Source organism: Gymnoscopelus microlampas (genome assembly GCF_963454915.1).
Source record: "Gymnoscopelus microlampas genome assembly, chromosome: 7".
Classification (NCBI taxonomy): Eukaryota; Metazoa; Chordata; class Actinopteri; order Myctophiformes; family Myctophidae; genus Gymnoscopelus; species Gymnoscopelus microlampas.
Genome location: NC_139944.1, coordinates 50,984,624 through 51,005,957, shown reverse-complemented (window position 1 = coordinate 51,005,957; position 21,334 = coordinate 50,984,624). Strand labels below are relative to the sequence as shown.

The 21,334-nt window shown below is 42.0% G+C and overlaps 1 protein-coding gene across 3 annotated transcripts in view; it reads left to right on the top strand.

Annotated features, from left to right (window-relative positions):
• The first annotated feature begins 1,541 nt into the window (after positions 1–1,541).
• Positions 1,542–21,334, top strand: part of LOC311048147 (uncharacterized protein) — a 31,389-nt gene continuing 11,596 nt past the window's right edge. Inside the window, exons 1-8 of one of the 3 annotated variants that reach the window (XM_084061211.1) lie at positions 1,542–1,672; positions 3,009–3,089; positions 9,766–10,473; positions 12,141–12,845; positions 15,302–15,420; positions 16,128–16,962; positions 17,227–17,541; positions 18,433–18,605. In XM_084061211.1, the coding sequence (XP_083917337.1) occupies positions 3,029–3,089; positions 9,766–10,473; positions 12,141–12,845; positions 15,302–15,420; positions 16,128–16,962; positions 17,227–17,541; positions 18,433–18,605 (2,916 nt within the window). In that variant the 5' untranslated portion in view covers positions 1,542–1,672; positions 3,009–3,028. Of the gene's footprint in view, positions 1,673–3,005; positions 3,090–9,765; positions 10,474–12,140; positions 12,846–15,301; positions 15,421–16,127; positions 16,963–17,226; positions 17,542–18,432; positions 18,606–21,334 lie in introns of those variants that run through there. The other 2 variants (XM_084061212.1, XM_084061210.1) reach the window with 2 other exon arrangements.

Here is a 21,334-nt window from a genome sequence, read left to right as displayed (position 1 = left end):
ATATACTCCATCAGTATGTCAAAACCGCTAGCATCGGAGATCTAGACTTTAAGTGGTCGCATGGTATATACGTCACGGACGCATCCCTTGAGGTTTTCAATACCCAGAAAACTGGTGAAAGTGGACGTTTTCAATATGTTTTGGTCATTATCTCTGGAACAGAAGGTCCAATCTGCTCAGTTCAAAGCTTGTTGGGTGCGTGACTTTGAGGACATTAAGCACGCACTGACACATTTTCGGGTTATTTGTTTTTTTTAGGGGAGGCGAGATCTTAGTTGGGCAGGCGACCGCCTGTCCTGCCTCTACAGTGTGGGTACACCACTGGTCGGCGCTCGGAGCTCGTAAAGACAGTGATGTCCCTGAAATGCGACAACTTGTCTGTCTGCCGTCTACCCTCTGCTGTGTTAACATTATGGGTAACTCGTTAAAGTGGCAAATTAAATGTGAAACAAATCAACTATTAAGAAAACAAGAAGATATGTTTACAAAGACACTCCATACATTTGGAAACATGTTTTTATTTAAATCAATATCGTCTCCAGTTAATGCAGGATAATTTTAAAAGTAGGCTAATTCTCATATCCTCTCATAGGGAATGCATTGAGAGCTGCAGTTCGTCGTTCTAACGGACCTCGAGTAGCGGCGCTATCTCAAAAGTGGGCGTGAATTTGTAGGCCTTCCGTTTCCGCCCGTGTGTCTCTATAGCAAACACACAGGACAGAGTGCAGAGCGTGTTTGGACACATAGCTGTCACTCAAGACGGCCGTGGGGGCGTATTTGTGTTCCAGCATAGTGTAGAAAGGAGAGTAACGTCACACTTTGATCTCGCCGCAATGCGGGCACCTATGGGCTATAGTTCCAAACATTGGAACTATCTCATTGACATGGACAGAGCACTTCCGCATTCCATTCTTACAATGGGAGTCAACGCTAGTGTCATAACTCTCTTTATGGCTCTGGGTTCCAGGGGCCAGGGTTGACATGTCTGCTTATTATAAGCGGCTTTGGGCTTGTTTTTCTGTAAAGTTGCTTGTAAATATTGGTAGTTGTAATTGAATATTGGTAGTTGTAAATATTTATTATTGTACATATTGGTAGGTTGTTTTGGGCTTATTTCTAAAGTGTAGTTGCTTATCTAGACTTGTTTATAACATTTGTTATTATTATTTAAACCAGGTTCTCAAATATTTTCCAGTCAAGGACCCCAAAATTAATGTACAGTATTAATGTCCACGGACCCCATCTAAAAGTATGTTGTGACCCTGAAACAGATTGGTGTTGTTAAAATGTTCCAAAGACATTCAAAATGTTTCACTTTCTTTCATGATTTTTTTTAATGGCAGATCTACAAGCTCACAACGTGTCGCTTCGCGACGTGTGAGCTTGTAGATCTGCTATCTTCAAATATCCGATGCTCACGTGACAGTCGCTTCTTTTGGGCTCGTTTTGCTTATTTGCTTACCTTATTTCTCTCGCAAAATCTGGCAACACTGCGCCGTAGTACATTCTTGTGTTCCTGCAGAGACGCCAGTCACGTCCATTTATTGTTTGTGTCAGACTTTAGAGGAAAGAAGTTCCACTTTGTCAACAGAAATATATCTGACTAAGAAATTGAACAAGTTGCTGCTCAAAATATGTTTTAGTATTGGGCCATTGAATCGGAGAAGCATTGGTGAGTCGCACCACACACGCACACACACACACACACACACACACACACACACACACACACACACACACACACACACACTCCAAACTTTGAGATGTTATTTATTAATGTTCTTACTTATACACTGTTATCTATCATGTTTGGAAATGCAACATTCTGTATTTTTATAATTGTACAGCCTCGGATAATAATATATTTGTTTAAGTAAATGTTGAAAGTGAAAGTGTTTTTAAATGAGGAAGTTATTAACCGACCGTGACTTAATAAAGTAACGACACACTGTTTCCACTCGACACTGTAGGCTATTTAATGACAGTAAAGCCCCTTCACACCAAGAAAAGTTTAACAATTAATCAGCTTTTATTTTCAATGTAATCTCTATGCAAATTGGCGTTTTATTTTCATGAGCATAAAAGCGTGTTCTTTTCTCATTCCTTCAACACATTTTAATTTGACATGACATCTTTCTTGTCTGCAGTGGTGTAAAGTAACTAAGTACATTTACTCAGTCAAGTACTGTACTTAAGTACAATTTTGAGGTATTTTTTTTACTTTACTGGAGTATTTCCAATATTCAGTACTTTTACTTCTACTCCACTACATCTCAGAGGCAAATATTGTGCTTTTACTCCACTACAATTATATATATGTGACCTAGTGATATAGATGACACCAGACACAAGACTGCATTTATGTGGGTTATTTATTATCTGATTACTCTCCGATGGTGAGAGCAATATTAAAGATTTTTAGAGTTTCCAATCTGGTTCAGTGTTGACAAAATAAAAGAAGAAAACAAACACAAATATTACAATGGTCTGTCTCACAATTCTCATAGGACACAGTCCTTGACCACAGGCCTTGGTCACAGTTCTCCAGTTCTTGGCCTTTCACAGACTTTGGTCACCAGACTAACTAACTTCAGAACTTAAATGCACAAATAACTGTAGTGATAACTCCTCTGTTAAACAAAAGAATAAAAGAAAACAAACAAAATCACATAGTTACTTTACAAAGAACAGTAAACATTTGGTACATTAATATGAAATGATTGGCTCACATATCTCAGAATGTACTCACTACATGAAATCTTGGTGCTCACACAGGTGCACATGTAACACAGGTTTCCTCAATCTCCTTCAGAATCAGTGCTGAATACAATGAACACAAATATACTTTCAGCATAAAGCACAAATGAAACAGACCGGCACTCTCCTTTAATCTAGAGTGTTGTGTTTTGACTGTATTGTTACCTTGGCTGCCTCTCATTGTACTCGGAGTTTAAATAAAGGTAATGATGATACTGTTGGTGGTTTACATTAATGTCATGTTCATTTAGGGTGTTTCCAGTTGGCTACAATGTTTTCCAAATGGTGGAAACGACAGCAGAGTGGGATTCAGACCAGCAGCTCATCAGCAGGTAATACATTACAGAGATGCTCATAGGCCTGCGTCCTGCGTCAGTGACGCACAATATTGTGAAAAGACGCATTCATGACACCGTCGTGGCGTCCATGGGACGCACAACATTTATCACCAACAACAGAGAAAAATATAAAAATAATTTACGGTAAAATTAGTAGTGCACGATAAGTATCGGCCCGATAATTATTGGACCGATATCAGGAATGATGACGTCATCCCGATAAAACCGATAACATTAATAATAGCTCCGATAATATATAATATTTGTCAGCTGTGATCTGCATGGACTCTCTCGGTTAGACACCGTTGTTTGGAGAAGTATAACTCTCGGTTAGACACCGTTGTTTGGAGAAGTATAACTCTCGGTTAGACACCGTTGTACTGGAGAAGTATAACTCGGTTAGACGTTGTGTGGAGACTCGTACACGTTGTTGTAGCAGCAGCAGCAGCACAGCCCCTCCCCTCCCCACGCACACACACACACACACACACACACACACACACTAGGCTAGGCTACACACACAGAGAGAGAGAGAGAGTGAGACGGCATGAGGAGCTGGTTGAGACCTGGTCTCAAACGTGTTAAAACGTCTTGGATAGACCACTGTCTGGAATAATAACTGATCATCATACATACAGGTCTACTACTAACCTTTGTTGCTATTGTCATCTTAAATTGACAAGCCAAAGTAAAACCCCCATTTTAGAGTGTTCTCCAACTTGCTTCAGAGATCAGAGTGATGTGGTGGATGCGTTTAACGCATGTTGCCAATCAGCTGTGTAACATTAGCAGGTTAACAATGGCTCGTTGAGCCTATGCCAGGGGTCCTCAACAACAAATCTTGAAGGTCCACAAATCCGTTTTTGAATAAGGCTAGGGTCCGCACATGCACGCGCGCGCGATTTTTTCGCGGATTTGGGCGGATTCGGGTACTTTCCCCCCCGTTTTTTCTTACTTTAATTCGGTTTTAGGGTTAGGGTTATAGTTATTTAAAAAAAAAAAAAAAAAAAAAAAAAAATGTTTTTTTTTTTTTTTTTAATTATAATTTTCCCAGGGTCCACAGAGAGGTGCCCCGCGGTCCGGAAACGGACCGCGGTCCGCCTGTTGAGGACCCCTGGCCTATGCATTTGACCCTGATTTGACCACAAAGGCAATCAAAAGCACTAATTAATGGCAGCTGTAAGTAACCGGTTGTCTATCGTCTGTGTCTTGTGTATGTTTAATAGCCAACTGAATGTTTTCTGTAGCCTAGAGATATCATATCAAGTAATTCCTTGAAGAGGGTAGACCCTCTCCCTCATGCTAAACTTAAAGTGACTTATACGGTTCCACTTCTCCTCAAAAAGACAACTTTATTTTCCTTTCTCAATGACGAGCCTAATATTATTATAATTGCATTTTGGCTATTTGCAATAACTGCAAGCCAATGTTCATAGACATTGTCAGTATTTGTCTTCATTATTTCTTGAATTCCTATTTCTTTAGTTGCCAATAATTTCACTGTAAGCCAGTGTTTTCAGTCTTTTATTGCTACACAATAAATAGTAAAAAGAAATTCTACATTCATAAATAATACAAAATAAAATAATAATAATGATTAAAAGGTTCTATGATTAAATGTATTCTATTGGTCAAAGCTATGTTAAATCCACCTGTTGCCCACTACTAGTATATCTTACCATAAGGTGTGCTAATACTACAGATTCATATACATTTAAGTCAGACCTGGCAACGCAGCCTACGCCAATCATGTGTGAGAGATCTACAAGCTATGGGGCAGAGACGCCACCGTATCTTAGCAACAACTACAGCGCTCACTCTCATTGGTCGTGTCACGCTAAGAGCAGTCTCCAGACAATGGCATCGCAGACAGCTTGCTGTTACTGCTGTAGCCATCACAGGCAGTTGCAGCACGACGGACAGGGCGCTGTGATAGCTGCCATGTCGCTAACGCTAACCTGGTTGTCATGCCTGCAGCGGCTGTGCAATCACTTTGTCAACAATGCACGTTCGTGTGGTGAATGTCTATATTGCTGCTCAGTTCGTCCATTGTAGATGGTGTATGTTTGTGTGTGTCTTCTGGAGAACTATGTAGCTCCACAGCAACTACAGTAACTAACGTAATGGCAGGACCGCCCCGTGCAACGCATGTTAGGCTGCATTATGGTCATGTAGTAATTTCAGATAATTTCGCTCCGATTAGAGCAGTGTTTATCAACCCTTTCACGCCGCCCCCCCCCCCCCCCCCCCCCCCCCAAATACACGTACTTGATCTGGGACCCCCCCATTCTGTTTGACTCCGTTCCACAAGTAAATATTGTGAAAATAGCCGATCTACAAGCTCGAAACGCCTCACGTTGACAGGCTTTGTAAGCTTGGAGATCGGCTATTTTCTACATGATTGCCTCTTTCTTACATTCTTTGCCAATGTGGCCCATGTTTTCATAGCATAGTTTATTGACTACTTCTGTTGCAGAAATGGCCATTTCCTTTACTTTCGTTTTTTTATTGTCTCCGCCAGGCCGAAAGGCATGGCGCAAGACTATGTTTCACCCCCTGTCCGTCCGTCTGTGATAGCTAATCTCTCACATCGTTGACTTGATCGCAGCAAAATAACAGCCCGATGTGGAGAGTCAGTGAGAGCTGGATAAACGACGTAAAATGTGTCAAAAGGAGTCTGTACGGCTGTCGATAAATGAACACATGACGTCGGTGCGAGAGGAGATATTGTGTCTTTTGGACAAACAGCAGCGTGGTGCTGATGTTTGTTGTGTGAAGCAGCTTAATGTCAGAGTGTTTGTGTTGGAGCGCCTCAGTGCGGCTGCAGAGTTCATGTGCAACCTCTTCCAGAGAGACACAGAGACACTAGAAACTCTGCTGGGGAAAAAAAAAACTGCTGGGCATTGACTTTCCTATGGACATTGATCTACACACTGCAGGTATATCTGCTACACACACAACATCAAACTACACACTGCAGGTATGATGCAGCGTTTGCATTACAGCCAGCATGCCAGCGTAGTTCCCATATGGTTTCAAGGTGGGCTAAACCATATGGACCCCATGTCAGCAATGTCAGCGGCATCCACTTCAGTCCCAACTGCGATGCCCATGCAGGCTATAAGTAGCTTCTACCTGGCCCTTAGGTGGGCCCCAACTAGCCATGTTTATGTGGGACCAAGGCGGGTCCTAACTGGGTTTGCCCATGCAGGCTTTAACTGGGTTCTACCTGGGCCCTAGGTGTACCCTAACCAACCACAGTGCAGTGCCCATCGCTCCAATTGTTGTGACGTCAGGGCTCTCAATACTGCACATTGGTGGAGGAGGAGGGGCCGCAGGGCGACCGCACACATCGCTGAACCAATGGTAGCCCACGGATGTTTCCTCTGTGGATTTACAATCTGCCCCTCTATGCCACATATCATCCGCACTACAGGGTCTTCACTGACCGAGCCACGGCCCCACTGACCCTCATGACGCTACGCCACTTAAACGTGCGGCAGCATGCGCTGGGTTGCCAGGTTTGCACAGCCTGCGCCAGAAACAAGCAACCACCTTCATGAAAAAAAAAAAATACCGAAATGGTCCGCAATGTTCCAGGGGTGTCCCCGCGCGTCCCAACACTCCACAGGGGGTCAGTGGACCATCAGGGGGTCCGCGGACCCCCTGTGGACCCCCTGAAACATAACAAATATTATTTCTTCAAATTTTTTCCTTTTTCAAAAAAACTTTTCCACAGTTTCACTCCGGCGATTTGGGTCCCCCAATATACACACGGCCACGCTGGGCCCCGTGCGCGGCTGGGGTTGAGGGGGGCGTAGCCCCCCGAAACTCTAGTGTATATATATTTGTATTATCGGTATCGGTCTTGAGAAGCAGGAGCAGGTCCACACTGAACCCCCCCCCGTCCGTCCGTCCCGGGGGGGCACCGAACGGGTCCAAGCACCGGGCACCACGTATTTGTGGGGGTGTGAATTTTTGTGGGACTTATAAAATGTTCCTGGGACCCATCTAAAAGACCACCCTTTACATTGAAAACCTTGCAACATCACTGCATTATGATAGAATTATGAAGCTTGTGATTCATTTAATGTCAAGTAGGACTATTTTCATAGAAGCATTTTTATGCATTCAATCATGGAGGTGTGTGTGTGTGTGTGTGTGTGTGTGTGTGTGTGTGTGTGTGTGTGTGTGTGTGTGTGTGTGTGTGTGTGTGTGTGTGTGTGTGTGTGTGTGTGTGTGTGTGTGTGTGTGTGTGTGTGTGTGTGTGTGTGTGTGTGTCCATTTTAAAATATCCAATCATAGCTCTAGTGCCACCAGGGTTGCTACATTGGACACAGGTCAGGTCCATATTGTTCGTTGACTATAAGAGGAATGGTGTCAGGAGATCAGTCTGTTAAAAGGTGTGAAAAAGTTGCTGTTACAACTCTCTCCACACACATCAACAGTAGGCTACTAGTATGATGTTAAACATATGGCTTGATGTTCACTTTTCAACAACAAACACATGAACATGTCACACAATACACACATGCTTCAATCATTAGAGAAATCAGCAGAGGGCTTACAGGACATACTGTAAGCACAAGGTTATACCTGAACTAAACAGTGTGTGCCTTTAGCATGGTACGTACAACAGCCATCATGTGATTCTGCTTCCAATGAGCAATATATTAGTGATAATATATTATTAACCCTAACCCATAATAGTGATAATGATCCAATAGGCTACTCACCACATTGTCCCTCTGTGAAGTAATACGACTTTATGATCATCATTTTCAACTGATAACATAGTCAATATATCCTGGAGGTTGTCCCATGGTTTAGTTGGACTTCTCCGTTTAGACAAAAGCAGGACAAAGCAATTATGATATATCGGTACAGTAGGTCAAATAACGCGTAGTGTTCATTTATATTTGCTTTCAGAGAAAATCGTCCGGCTTACAGCTGGTGTTTGAATGAGATGAGACACACGTCCGTCCGTCCGCCCGCCTTCGGTTGACCCCCCGTGGCAATTTTAAAGACAGGGTGCCGTGATTTTCAGTGACCCCCCCCCCCCCCCCCCCCCCAAACATGATCATCAGGTATTATGGTTATACCTGGAGGAAGATTTATTTCAAAAAAGTGTACAGAAATTGTTAAAATTATGTTTTTATGTGGACACGCCTTCAGTTCATTAAGTATACCTGTTTCTCACCTTAGCACCTCCTCCACCACCTTAGCACCACCCACCTGTCCTAGTCCCTCCTCCTCCTCATGGCCACACCTGTTTCTCTATTGGCATGTTTGACCCTCAAGGTTTCAGCCTCCAGGAAGAAACTCCAAATAGTCAGAGAAGACATAAAACACCATAAAACCACCACCGGGGGGCTTAATGAAGTAGAATGAACATGGCACCAGCCCTTTAACAGGCTTCTTCATAATGTGTTGTGGTTATTGTTATAAATCGTTATGAGTATGCTTATAACTACAATAATACAGTGTTATATGCAGATTATAATGCATTATAAATATTTGTATAAACCATTATAGACATGGGATGCATAGCAAGTGTTACCACAATGTATACACCACTAAAATTATTTGAAAACTTAGCTACTATATATTTTGCAGATTTAGATTATTACAATTACAAATATTATTGCAGAATATACATTAATATAGGCAATGCAATTTTATTTGTGAAGCACATTTCAACAAGACAAGCATTACGACATCAAGACACAGCAAAAATAAACACATTATAGCACTATAATAATAAAATAAAAACAGTGAAAATAAAACGGAGTAAAAATACAATGCAGAAGAATGATTAAAAAACCTTAATAAAAGACACTTAGGCTCTATTTAATACTTCAGCCACTCAAAATAGACGATCTACAAGCTCACAGCGCGTTGCTACGAGCTTGTACTTGGTCTGCTGTTTTCCCTCTCTACGCCACCAAACATGATAGCCGATATACAAGCTCACAACGCCTTGTGAGCTTGTAGATCTGCTATATTCAGCTTATGTTCCCCTCAGAATAGGAATGCTAAAGTTAAAGTGGTTAAGATCTACAAGCTCGTTTTGAGCTTTTAGATCGGCTATTTTTGGCAAAGAGGTTTGGTGTAGAGGGAAAAAAGGAGCATATCAAGTACAAGTTTTCCAAGTATTGAGGGTTTAAGTAGTAAACTGTCTGAACATACATATTAACATGAATCCAACACAACGCTACACACTGATAGTGTTGTCATAGTTTGTCATAGTTGTCATGTCACAGCTACTTGACAGTGCTGTCAACTAAGTCTATGAAGCTATCTATGAAATCTATGAGAAATCTGCAACACAATGTTATACAATATGTAGTGCAGGGGGGGGGGGGTCCCAGCTTTGTCTGTCTCACAGCTAAGGAGTCCTTGGCCTGAAGACCCCTGATCTAAGGGTTCAACAGGGTGAAAATCCCTGATATAGGTATACTAGAGCCCCCCCCCCCCCCCGTGTGTGTGTGTGTGTGTGTGTGTGTGTGTGTGTGTGTGTGTGTGTGTGTGTGTGTGTGTGTGTGTGTGTGTGTGTGTGTGTGTGTGTGTGTGTGTGTGTGTGTGTGTGTGTGTGTGTGTGTGTGTGTGTGTGTGTGTGTGTGTGTGTGTGTTGCAATAATAATAGTATTGTTTGACTGTTTCCATCCAGGGAAGAACAGCGACCCATCAGACCTGAGAATTGTTCTGATCGGGGGAAGACATGGAGGTGAACCCAGTGGAAAGAGTTCAGTAGGAAACATCATCATGGGCAGAGATGTTTTTAAAACAAACAGATTAACATCTCAGAGTGTCATGAGACAAGAGAAAGTGTCAGGCAGACAGGTCACTGTGGTAGACACTCCAGGATGGAGGGCTTCTCATCCCCTAGATCTGACCCCAAAGTTGACTCAGTTAGAAATCCAACAGAGTGTGAACCTGTGTCCTCTAGGACCCCATGCCTTTGTCCTAGTGATCAGATTGGACAGCCCATATGTAGGAACAGGGATATCAGCAGGGGAGCATGTGAGATTTCTCCTCAGTGACAAAGTGTGGAAACACACTATTATAGTGTTCACTGTAGCTGATAGAAACAACATGAGACTTGATCTCATTAGATCTAACCCTGACTTAAGATCTCTCACTGAGAAATGTGAAGGTCGCTTCCATGTTCTTAACATTAGTGACAGAGGAGATAGAAGTCAGGTCACAGAGCTGCTGGAGAAGATAGATCAGATGGTGACTAGTAATGGTTGTCACTATGAGACAGAAGAACACGTCTCGGAGGAACTGAAGGAGAAGGAGAGAACTATCAGAAGAAGAGCAGATCAAAGGAGGACAGACGCTCAGAAACAAACAACTGGACTTCCAAAACACATTGGTATGTTTTGTTTACTTTGTTTGAGTGACAATTAGCACATTTTTAACCTGGGGGGGGGGTCAGGGGGTCCCCAGCAAAATTAGTTAACATAGCGTCACAATCATTTTAACCACTTAGCTTTGGCTATTCAAAAATAGCAGATCTACAAGCTCACCGAATGCCGCGCTATGAGCTTGAGAATAGTGCGGCAGAATATTGAAAATGTGTGCATATCTTTGAATATATATATATTTCTAAAGCGAACATTTTGAACTCAAATCTTTTCTTTTGGGGGGTCCCTGGCACAAAATATTTTCAGACGTGGATCCTCTGCGAAATGTATATACATTTAGGGGTCATTGGCATGAAAAAGGTTGAAAACCACTGGTTTAAGCCATTTAAACCAGGAAATCATCTGTGTAATTTCAGATTTTAGCATTGGATATTCAAAAATTGCAGATCTACAAGCTTGCACCGCGTCACTTTGTGCCGCGCTGCAAGCTTGTTCATCTACTATTTTTGAACATTCTTGAAAAATCTTGAAAGTGTTTCTTTCATTCTTAAACACTAATCGTCTCTCCTGGGGGTCCCTTGCACAAAACATTTTCAGATGGGGGTCCGCAGCCAAATACACATAGCTTTGGGGGGTCCTTGACATCAAAAAGTTTGAGAACCACTGGTTTAGAAGGCATTTGTAGAATCTTAATGGGTTAAACATGCTTATTTGGGTGTCCAAATAAAAAAGAAACATTATAATCCCCAAAATAGTGAAAATAGCTGATCTCCAAGCTCACAACGCATTGTGAGCTTATAGATCTGCTATTTTCGCTGTTTGTCTTATGATGATGAAGTATATAGGGCTTAACCACATGAAGCCTAGCATCCCTATCCTGGGGAAATAGCTGATCTACAAGCTCACAACGTGTCACGTTGTGAGGTTGTAGATCGTCTATTTCGTGCTAATATATTTAGTGTAGAGTGAAAACAGGAGGAGGCCTAATATAGTCCCCTGGGGGACATCACTCATTTAAGTATAGTGTTGAAGTAGTTTAGTGGTTGAGGAACAAAGTTACAATGTTTTAAACATAACATATCATTGCTGTATGTCCAAAACACTTCCGTTTTTAATTATTATCTTTAAAATATTTAAAAAGAGTGAAAATAGCCGATCTACAACCTCACAACATGGTGCAACGTTACACGTTGTAAGCTTGTCGTTCAGCTACTTCCCCAGAATAGGGATATAGGTTTCATGTCGTTAAGCCCTTTATACTTCATCATAATATGCCAAATAGTGAAAATAGCAGATTTACAAGCTCAAAAGTCACATTGCGACGCCTTGAGGATCAGCTTGTAGATTTGCTATTGTCACTATTTGGGGAACTTTTTTTTGAATAGGGACACCCGGTTTAGCATGTTTAAACAATAACATTTCACCAGCAAATAAAATTGTAGATCTGCTATTTTCACTACCTGTGTGCAACACTCTTGTGAAGTAGGGTGTTCCTTTACAGCAACAATATATTTTGTTACATGACAAATAGCTAAAACAGAAGATCTACAAGCTCACAACACAATGTGACGCGTTGGAAGCAATATGAGCTTGTGGTTCGGTGGATTTAAACCAAAACTAAAACCTTGAAAATGTTGTTAAACAAAGTGAAAGTAAACATTGTTTTCTCTGACAGGACTGACTGACCTCAGGATTGTGTTGTTGGGAGAGGATACCTCTGGGAAGAGTTCAGCAGGAAACACCATTCTGACAGGAAGTGGTTTTAAAGTTAGTCAGGGAGGTCAGAGGTCAGTGCAGTGTGAGGTGAGACAGGGTAAAGTAGCAGGGAGACAGGTGACAGTGGTGGACTCACCAGGCTGGTTCTACAACAGTCCACTACAGGACACCTCAGAGATGGACAAACTGGAGATCCAGAACAGTGTGTCTCTCTGTCCTCCTGGACCACATGCTGCTCTTCTGACGGTTCCTGTTGATAGAGCATTCACCAAAGCACAGAGAGTAGCAGTAGAGGAACACATGACACTTCTGTCACAGAGTCTCTGGAGTCACTCTATGGTACTGTTCACCCATGGAGACTATCTGGGAGACAGAAGCATTGAGCAGCACATTGAGGCTGAAGGAGAAGACCTCCGCTGGCTTGTTGACAAATGTGGGAACAGATACCATGTCTTCAACAATGAGGAGACAGATGACACTCAGGTCACACAGCTGCTGCAGAAGATAGATGAGATGGTGACAGGAAACCGAGGTGGACACTGTGAAGATGATGGAGATGAGAAGATGTCAGAGAGGAAGAGGAACATAGAGGAACATGTCCAGACATTTCTGAAGAAGACACACAGACAAAGAATAAGAAATGCTCTGAAAGCTCTGTCTGAAGGTAATGTTTGTAGATATTAGGCCTGACCTCGATTAGTCGAATAGTCGAGTAATCGATCGAGGGAATTTGCTTCGACTGCCAATCTCTTAATCGAATCATTTAAAAAATTGCATTATTCGACTGAGCGATTGGCCTAATTTGTTATATTAATTAACTAATAGTTTGCCAAAAATAGGATATATATCATGTAAGGCCGGGCCGTTAACGCCGTTAACGGGCTAAGTTAACGCGGACTCTTATCGTGCGATAAAAAAAAAATAACGCCGTTAATCTATTCTCAAAGTTGGGTCTGGACTGGGAGCCAAAACATTAGCTGATGTAGCTGGGCGAATTACTCTGTGTCTGTGTGTGACTGCAATGCGTGTGTGTGTGTGTGTGTGTGTGTGTGGGGGGGGGGGGGTTCACATGGTGTACAGGCGTGCGCACTAGGGTTGTCCGATATTGGCTTTTTTACCGATAACCGATATACCGATATTGTCCAACTCTTAATTACCGATACCGATATCAACCGATACCGATATATGCGGGGATTATTGTGATTAGGGTAAGCTCAAATTTCATATCACACACACCATATACAGTAAGAACTCCTGTAACTTATTTATAAAGCCAAAAAAAAAAAAAAAAAAAAAAAAAATTTTTTTTTTTTCAAAAACCGATACCGATATTTTCCCGATATCAATTTTTATGCTAATATCGGCCGATAATATCGGGAGGCCGATAAAATCGGACATCCCTAGTGCGCACTGCCTCTCATTCATTTCACTCAGACAGAGAGAGGCTGCGTGTCGGTGCGAGCGTGTTGCTCCACTCGTTAATTCATTTGCTTCAGGTCTGTAAGCCCAGCGAAGCTTATTAAAGTGGTCATTGGACAAAAGCAGAGCCTCCGCTACCGTGTTGATGAACAAACATAGCAGTAGTTGGCCGCTGTTTGGTAATACTTGTTGCTAGAGCATGCTAATGAGTGCTACATGCTAACAACAACAAACACATGTATGCTATTAAGCGTGCGGGTGCACACGCACACACACACACACACACACACACACACACACACACACACACACACACAGTGTAGGACAGTGGTTCTAAAAGTGGGTCCTTATATGGGTCTGTAACTCGGGAGTGTACAAACCAAATGAACCCTTATGTAAATTCAGTATCCAAATGGAACCAATTGTTCACAATTTTCAATGATAGGCCTACTGGAGAAACTTTTCAATAGCAGACTAGATTCTTTTTTGGGAAATTTTAATGTAGCCTGCTCTCAGAGAGTCAATATGGTTTTAGAACTAACAGATCAACATCTCAGGCATTGATGGAATCCATTGAAAGAATCACAGTTGCAATTGGAATATTAATTTACCCCAAAAAAGCTATTGACACTATCTATCACACCATATTAATAAACAAACTGGAGAAAATTGGTATTAGAGGCATTGCAGTAGACTGGATTAAAACAAAGTTATTTGGACAGACGTCAACAGTTTGTGAAGCTGGGCAAATACAGCTCAAATCATTTGGGCGTCTCCCAGGGGTCAGTATTGGGGCCCAAACTTTTTATTCAATTATTCAATATCAATGATATTTGCCAAGTTTCTTTCTAAGCTGCTGTCACTGGTACTTTTTGCAGTTGACACATATGTTTTTTGCTCTGGGGATTATCCAGATGATAATATAAAATAATTTGGAATAAACAGGGATTGCTTTTTCAAATGCAGTGTTTACACATGTTTTTCAGACTGGATAAAACTGTTTTTTTTATCGATCATATCGACATCGGTTATATCGGTTATCGGTCATAACAGCAATATATCATATCGGATATCGATATCGGCCAAAATCCCATCGGTGCATCCCTAGAACACACATATTTTGAATGCCTTCGGCAGACTTCAAATGAGCCATTTTAATCTAGATTAATCTAGATTAACTCCAGGATTGCAGATAGATTAATCTAGATTAAAAAAATTAATCTATGCCCACCTCTAATATCATGATTTAATTGGAGAAACCAAGCAAGTATATGTTAAATCAGACATTAAGCACCCCTACAGCCCAAATGGAATGATCCTCTATGTATTGCATAACATCTTTTTTGCGTGATTCGAGAGAGAGATTGGCAGTCGAATCAGACTGATTCGACTTATTCAATCTCAGTAAATTGTGTTGCATTATTTGACTACCAATTATTATTATTATTATTATTATTATTATTAATACATCACTTGTAGGGATGATGATGATAATTATAATAAACTATTAAAATAAAGTACAGCAAATAGTCGATCTACAAGCTGTGTGTGTGTGTGTGTGTGTGTGTGTGTGTGTGTGTGTGTGTGTGTGTGTGTGTGTGTGTGTGTGTGTGTGTGTGTGTGTGTGTGTGTGTGTGTGTGTGTGTGTGTGTGTGTGTGTGTGTGTGTGTGTGTGTGTGTGACTGTGTGTGTGTGTGTCAGGAGAACATCACAGTCTATCAGATGTGGGGCTGATGTTGGTTGGCTCAGAGCAGGAGGACAGGAACGCAGCTGGAAATCTCATACTGCAGGACTATGTGTTTACACAAACTCTATACAAGGTGAGTAATATGATATGAATGTGATGTTATAATGAAAGAAGTAAACAACACCCTTTTTTCAGATTTTTCTTTAAAAAAAAGCAGATCTACAAGCTCTCAACCTCCCACATATTGATGTGTTTTGAGCGTGTACATCTATTTTAGAATAGCCATATACAAAGTATATGAATACTTCGTACCCAAGTAAAAGCTCACATTTATGCTGGTTCTGAGTTAGGGCATTCACAAATAGTGATTTTTAGCATTCGACTAATTCGACCTAAAAGTATTCGAATATCCGATTATTCGATTCGATTACTAAAAAAATAACAAAAAAATGTCTTGACTCAAGGAATGCGAGTCGACGTCAGGCTCCTCGCCCGACACGTCAACTCTTAGGGGACAGCCCTAGGCACAACCTCACATACAGTATGAAATTGAACTTTTTACAGTGGTCGAATAGTGGTTTGATATTCGACTATTTGGTGAATACCCTATTCTGAGTATTAGCCATCTCCAGATATATTTAGGTTGTTCAATTATTCCATATAGTTAATTACTGATGTATTTAATGTAGTGTAACGGTGGTAATGTTAGACAAATTGAAGGAGAATAATTCATTTAGTGAGTTAATCTCTGACAAGTTTGATACAAACTTTTCACTGAGTACAGAATAGAATGAAGGTTTTGCATTTTATGACTAACATACAGTAAACCTCATATTCCAGGAGTTTAAAACCCAGACTAAACTGACAGAATGTGTCAGACAACAGAGTCTAGTTGATGACAGAAATGTGAGTGTGGTGATCTGTCCAGACTGGTCGACTACACCTCCATCACAGAAGACCAAAGACGTCCTTCTACACGGTGTGACTCTGTGTTCTCCTGAACCCCACGCTGTCCTTTTGACTGTTTCTGTCAAGTCCAGTTTCTCTGAAGCTGACAGGAGATCAGTGGAGGAACACATGGAGCTGCTGGGGGACAGAGTCTGGAGATACACTCTGGTTCTGTTCACATGGGGACGGTGGCTGGGAGGGAGACGTGTTGAGGAGTACATAGAATCTGAAGGAGAACCTCTGAGGTGGATCCTGGAGAAATGTGGCTACAGGTACCATGTTCTAGATGGTTTCAAGTGGGACATTTCAGAAGTGACAGAGCTGATGGGAAAAACAGAAGACATGGTCATGATGAACAGAGGACACACTGTACCATTAGACTCAAGAGAAGACAGCTCTGTCAGAGACACAGGACACTTCAAGGTGGGACATGAGACAAGACAGAAGACACTGTTTGAAAGACTGACGGGAAAGAAAACAAAAGAAAATAAATTAACAGAAGAAGAATGGATCAGAAGAGAAGAAGAATGGAAGAAGAGAGAGGAGGAGATGATAGAGAGGATGTTGAGGTTTGTGGTGACGGAGCCAGAAGAACCAACCCTGTCAGAAGAATGGAAGAAGAGAGAGCAGGAGATGAGAGAGAGGATGTTGAGGTTTGTGGTGACGGAGCCAGAAGAACCAACCATGCCAGCTGTCAGGAGAAGGAACAGCATGGAACTAGAACATAGTGAGTATCAGTATAATGGATCTGCTGACAGACTTCAATGTGATTGTTCTTACAGTGACTTTTATATAACATTTCAGATACATTCACAAAGACACTTGAAAAACGGTGGCCTAGACTCTAATAGAGATCCCTCTATCATTATTGTGCATATCATTTAAAATGATCACATTGTAAAATTTAAATATGAACAGTTATGTCATATTTCTTTGATAATAATGCTCAGTTCGTTGATGTTTTTTTAATCTTTGTAAATGTCTGATGCAGGACACAACTGGTCAAATGACAGGGTTTCATGGTCTAGTCTTGGATCAACGCTCTCTTCACAGTATGCCAGCATGAGTGATGTTCTGAGCCAGGACTCCACTGATGATAAAGATTCATCAATGAATAAGATGTTTCATAGACTGAAAGGAAAGAGAACATTAACAGAAGAAGACTGGAACAGACGACAAGAAGAGTTGAGGAGGAGAGAGCAGGAGATGATAGACAGGATGTTGAAGTTTGTAGTGATGGAGCCAGAAGAACCAAGCCTGTCAGCTGTCAGGAGAAGTAACAGCATGGACCTCAGTCCTCCAAGCAGTGAGTATCAATATAATTGATCTGCTAACAGACTTTAAAGTGATCGTTCAGTGGCCTTGTGGATAGAGTGTCCGCCCTGAGATTGGAAGGTTGGGGTTTGATTCCCCGGCCTGGTCATACCAAAGACTGGGACCCAAATGGGACCCAATGGCATCAAGGGTTGGATTGGGGTGCAGTGGTAAAGTGGAGGTTGTGGGTTTGAATCCACCGTGGTGCAACCGACTTTGTCTAGCGTTTACATGAACACAATTGGCCCGTGTTCAGGGGAGGGAAGCCGGGCGGGGAGGAGGGTGATATCGGTCATTGCACGTACCCATACGGTCTGGGGCAGCACTTGTCAGCGGGGAGTGTTGGGCGGGAGGAGTAGGATGAAGGCTCTACATCCTCCTGGTGGGGGCTCCTCACTGGCAGGTCAGTCAGTAGGATAAGACAGCAGTGACAACACAGAGATGTGTGAGGAGAGGAATTAATTGGCATAACGACTACATTGGGGAGAAAAAAGGGTAAAAAATAATTGGCTACTCTTAAAAGGGCTGGGTTGGGGTTGTACTTCTACATCAAGCTGCCTGAGATAGGCTCCTGCCCTGTGGGCCGCAAGGATTACTGACTTATTCTTACCGACTTATTTTCAATAATGATGCATGTGAACCGAAGTTGAATGTGTGTGTATGTAGACTGTGTGCTTTGATCTGGTATACACTGTTGACACATAAAACCATGGCATGGTTTTTCAAAATAAAATGTCCACACATATTTTCCTAAATAAAAGCTCCGCCATTAAATTTGGTTAAATAATTATCATTATTATTATTATTGATATATAATGGTACTGATAAGTTGCAGTTTTTGTTATTCTTGTATTTTTATCATTGTAAATGTCTTGTGTTCCAGTGAGTGGTTTCAAGGTTTCTGATTGGCTGCTGAATAGACATCCTGGACCAATAGTGTCCTCTTCAGGAGTTTCTGATTGGCTGCTGAATAGACATCCTGAACCAATAGTGTCCTCTTCAGGAGTTGACACCATGAGAGGAGCTCCTACCCAGACAGACACTGAGGTGATGAGTGTGAGAGATAATGATTTACTTTGACATCAATCACACACTACCATACTATTATTTGTTTCATTTAACAGAGTTTTTTTTTAAACGGGGTACATCTAGTGCTGGCATTCTTACCGTTTACACTGCGCTGTTTGAGGCTGTAGACTCCACGACGAGGACGCGGATGTAAACAAAGGCTGCATGCACGATGGTCGAGGGTCCCGACTATCGCCTGGAACAATAATATTTCTAACGCGATCCGCCATTGCAGAGTGATCGGCCATCGAAAACAGCTCGTTTCCACCACGTTAAAAAAGATATGGAGCTCAGGTGGCGCAGTGGTAAAGTCCCTGCCCACCACCATGGAGGTTGTGGGTTTGAATCCACCGTGGTGCAACTGGCTTTATCGAGCGTTAACACAAACACAACTGGCCCGTGTTCAGGGGAGGGAAGCCGGGCGAGGAGGAGGAGGAGGAGGGTGATATCGGTCATTGCACGTGATACTACGGGCTGGGGCGGCACCTGTCAGCGGGGAGTGTTGGGCGGGAGGAGTAGGATGAAGGCTCTATGTCCTCCTGGTGGGGGCTCCTCACTGGCAGGTCAGTCAGTAGGATAAGACAGCAGTGACAACACAGAGATGTGTGAGGAGAGGAATTAATTGGCATAACGACTAAATTGGGGAGAAAAAAGGGTAAAACATAACTGGCTACTCTAAAATTTGAAAAAAAAGTAAGAAAAAAGAAAAATGCTTAAAGTATTTCCAAATATATCGCGTTAAAATGTTTTAATCGCACCTATTTTTGCACCGCGGAACGTTTCTCACTGGACGGGGGTGCACGATGTGGTGCGGGTCACATGCGCGCTATTTTTATTCATAATTAATTAAACTACTATAAAACAACAGGAACAACACACTCTACCAGCCTCCAGTGGTGGAAAATAGCAGCTCTACAAGCTCACAATGCGTTACGCTTGTAGATCTGCTATTTTCAAATGGCTGATATAGGGCTCAAGTGGTTACTGTATGTTTTGTAATAATAATCGAAATCTACAAAGTAACTAGTAACTCAAGTTTTCAAATATTGATATGCGATAAAAATGTGATTAATTGCGATTAATCAATTACAAAGCCTCTAATTAATTAGATACATTTTTTAATCGAGTCCCAGCCCTACAAATTATACATTGCAATCGGATTTAGCAATTCTGTATTCAACCGACGGTGGACAGAGAGGGTGGACGTCACAAACGTACCTGCGAGGCGCAGCACCGTCGCTCCATCCGTACCAAACTTGGCACAAACACTGTTCAGGGGTCTGCCATGAAAATAGTCACACCCCAATAAAAATCTGTACATGCAGCATGCAGTCAGTAAACAGACTGCATGCATAGCGGAGCATAGTGCAGCCAGACCCCAACTGTAGCTAACCAGTACAGTAATCACAACACCATTTGTGCTCCGTTATACAACGGTGTCGCGCCACGAATTTAGCAATCTACAAACTCACGTGGCAATCAGCAACACGTTGTGAGCTTTTAGATCTGTAGTACCGTCGCCTTCGTATGTTAATGATGCTTGTTGCATGTCTGGGAGGAGGTCGGTTAATAATTATGAGAATCAAAGCAGCCTTTTTTCAATTTTAGGCTATTAATGACTCCAGCTGCTCCTGATCAGTCCATAAATTCATTATGCACAATAACTTTGAGGGGAAATACTATTTTAATTTTTTTATCAGTTTATTATGCCACCACGGCTCCTTTATTTTGATACATTATTTTGATCACAAATGTATGTTCTCTTTCAAATATTCACTCAATATCTCGCTATGGGAGAGCGCTCTCTGGCTTGATCGCGGAAGCATTACTTATACACTTCCGGATAATTTCATGGCTGGATTTGATCGTCACCTGACCAGAAGGCCCGCCCTTCTGCCTATATATACACCCGTCAGTGACCTCTTATACTCAATTCTGTTTTCTTCTTGCGATCAGAAGGAGCAAACTACCTTCTCTCAGTCCATAACATCAAAGTGTCGTATAAGAAAGTTTCACAAAGGACGGGATTGCATCTCGGGACTGTGTAACGCTAACAACCAAAGGTCCTTAGACATTATAATTAAGACACACCGTAAGTAGTACCTACTTCACACAGTAGCCTGGTAAACCCTCCTCCCTCCAGAAATCTCTTTTGCATTTGATTTCAGGAAGGAGTCTGGCCTGAGCGCCTGTCTGGGCGTTTCTTGCTCGTCCATAAAATGGACTCGCCTATCAGCGTTCTCGCTCATTGTTCTGTGATTGACAGCGAAGGTTGGCCAATCAGGTGGCGAGTTCGAGTGAAACCGAATGGAACCGAGTGCAGCCGACCAAAAACAAACGGCAGCCATCTTTTCTCTCCGCAGTGTTTTCGACTCTCTTTTAAAACTTAAAAACGCTCTTAAACTTCTTTTTTGAGGCACGGAATTTACTTATAAGATATCGTTCGGATAGAATTTAGTTGTTTAACTTCATGTATGTGGTCAATTAATCATGACAGAGCCTATTTAAAAATAAAAATTCAGAGAACTGGCAGGGGCGGGCAGTGACACGCATGTATCCCAATAAATCAACCTATTTTTGGCATGGCCCTTTCAGAAGTCCCCCTGCCCTGATTCTGGGGAGAAGGAACTGCTGATTGGCTGAAGGGGAACCAACTGCTGATTGGCTGAAGGGGTTGTTAGTCAATGGTACTTATCCAGCCCAGCTCCCAATTTGCC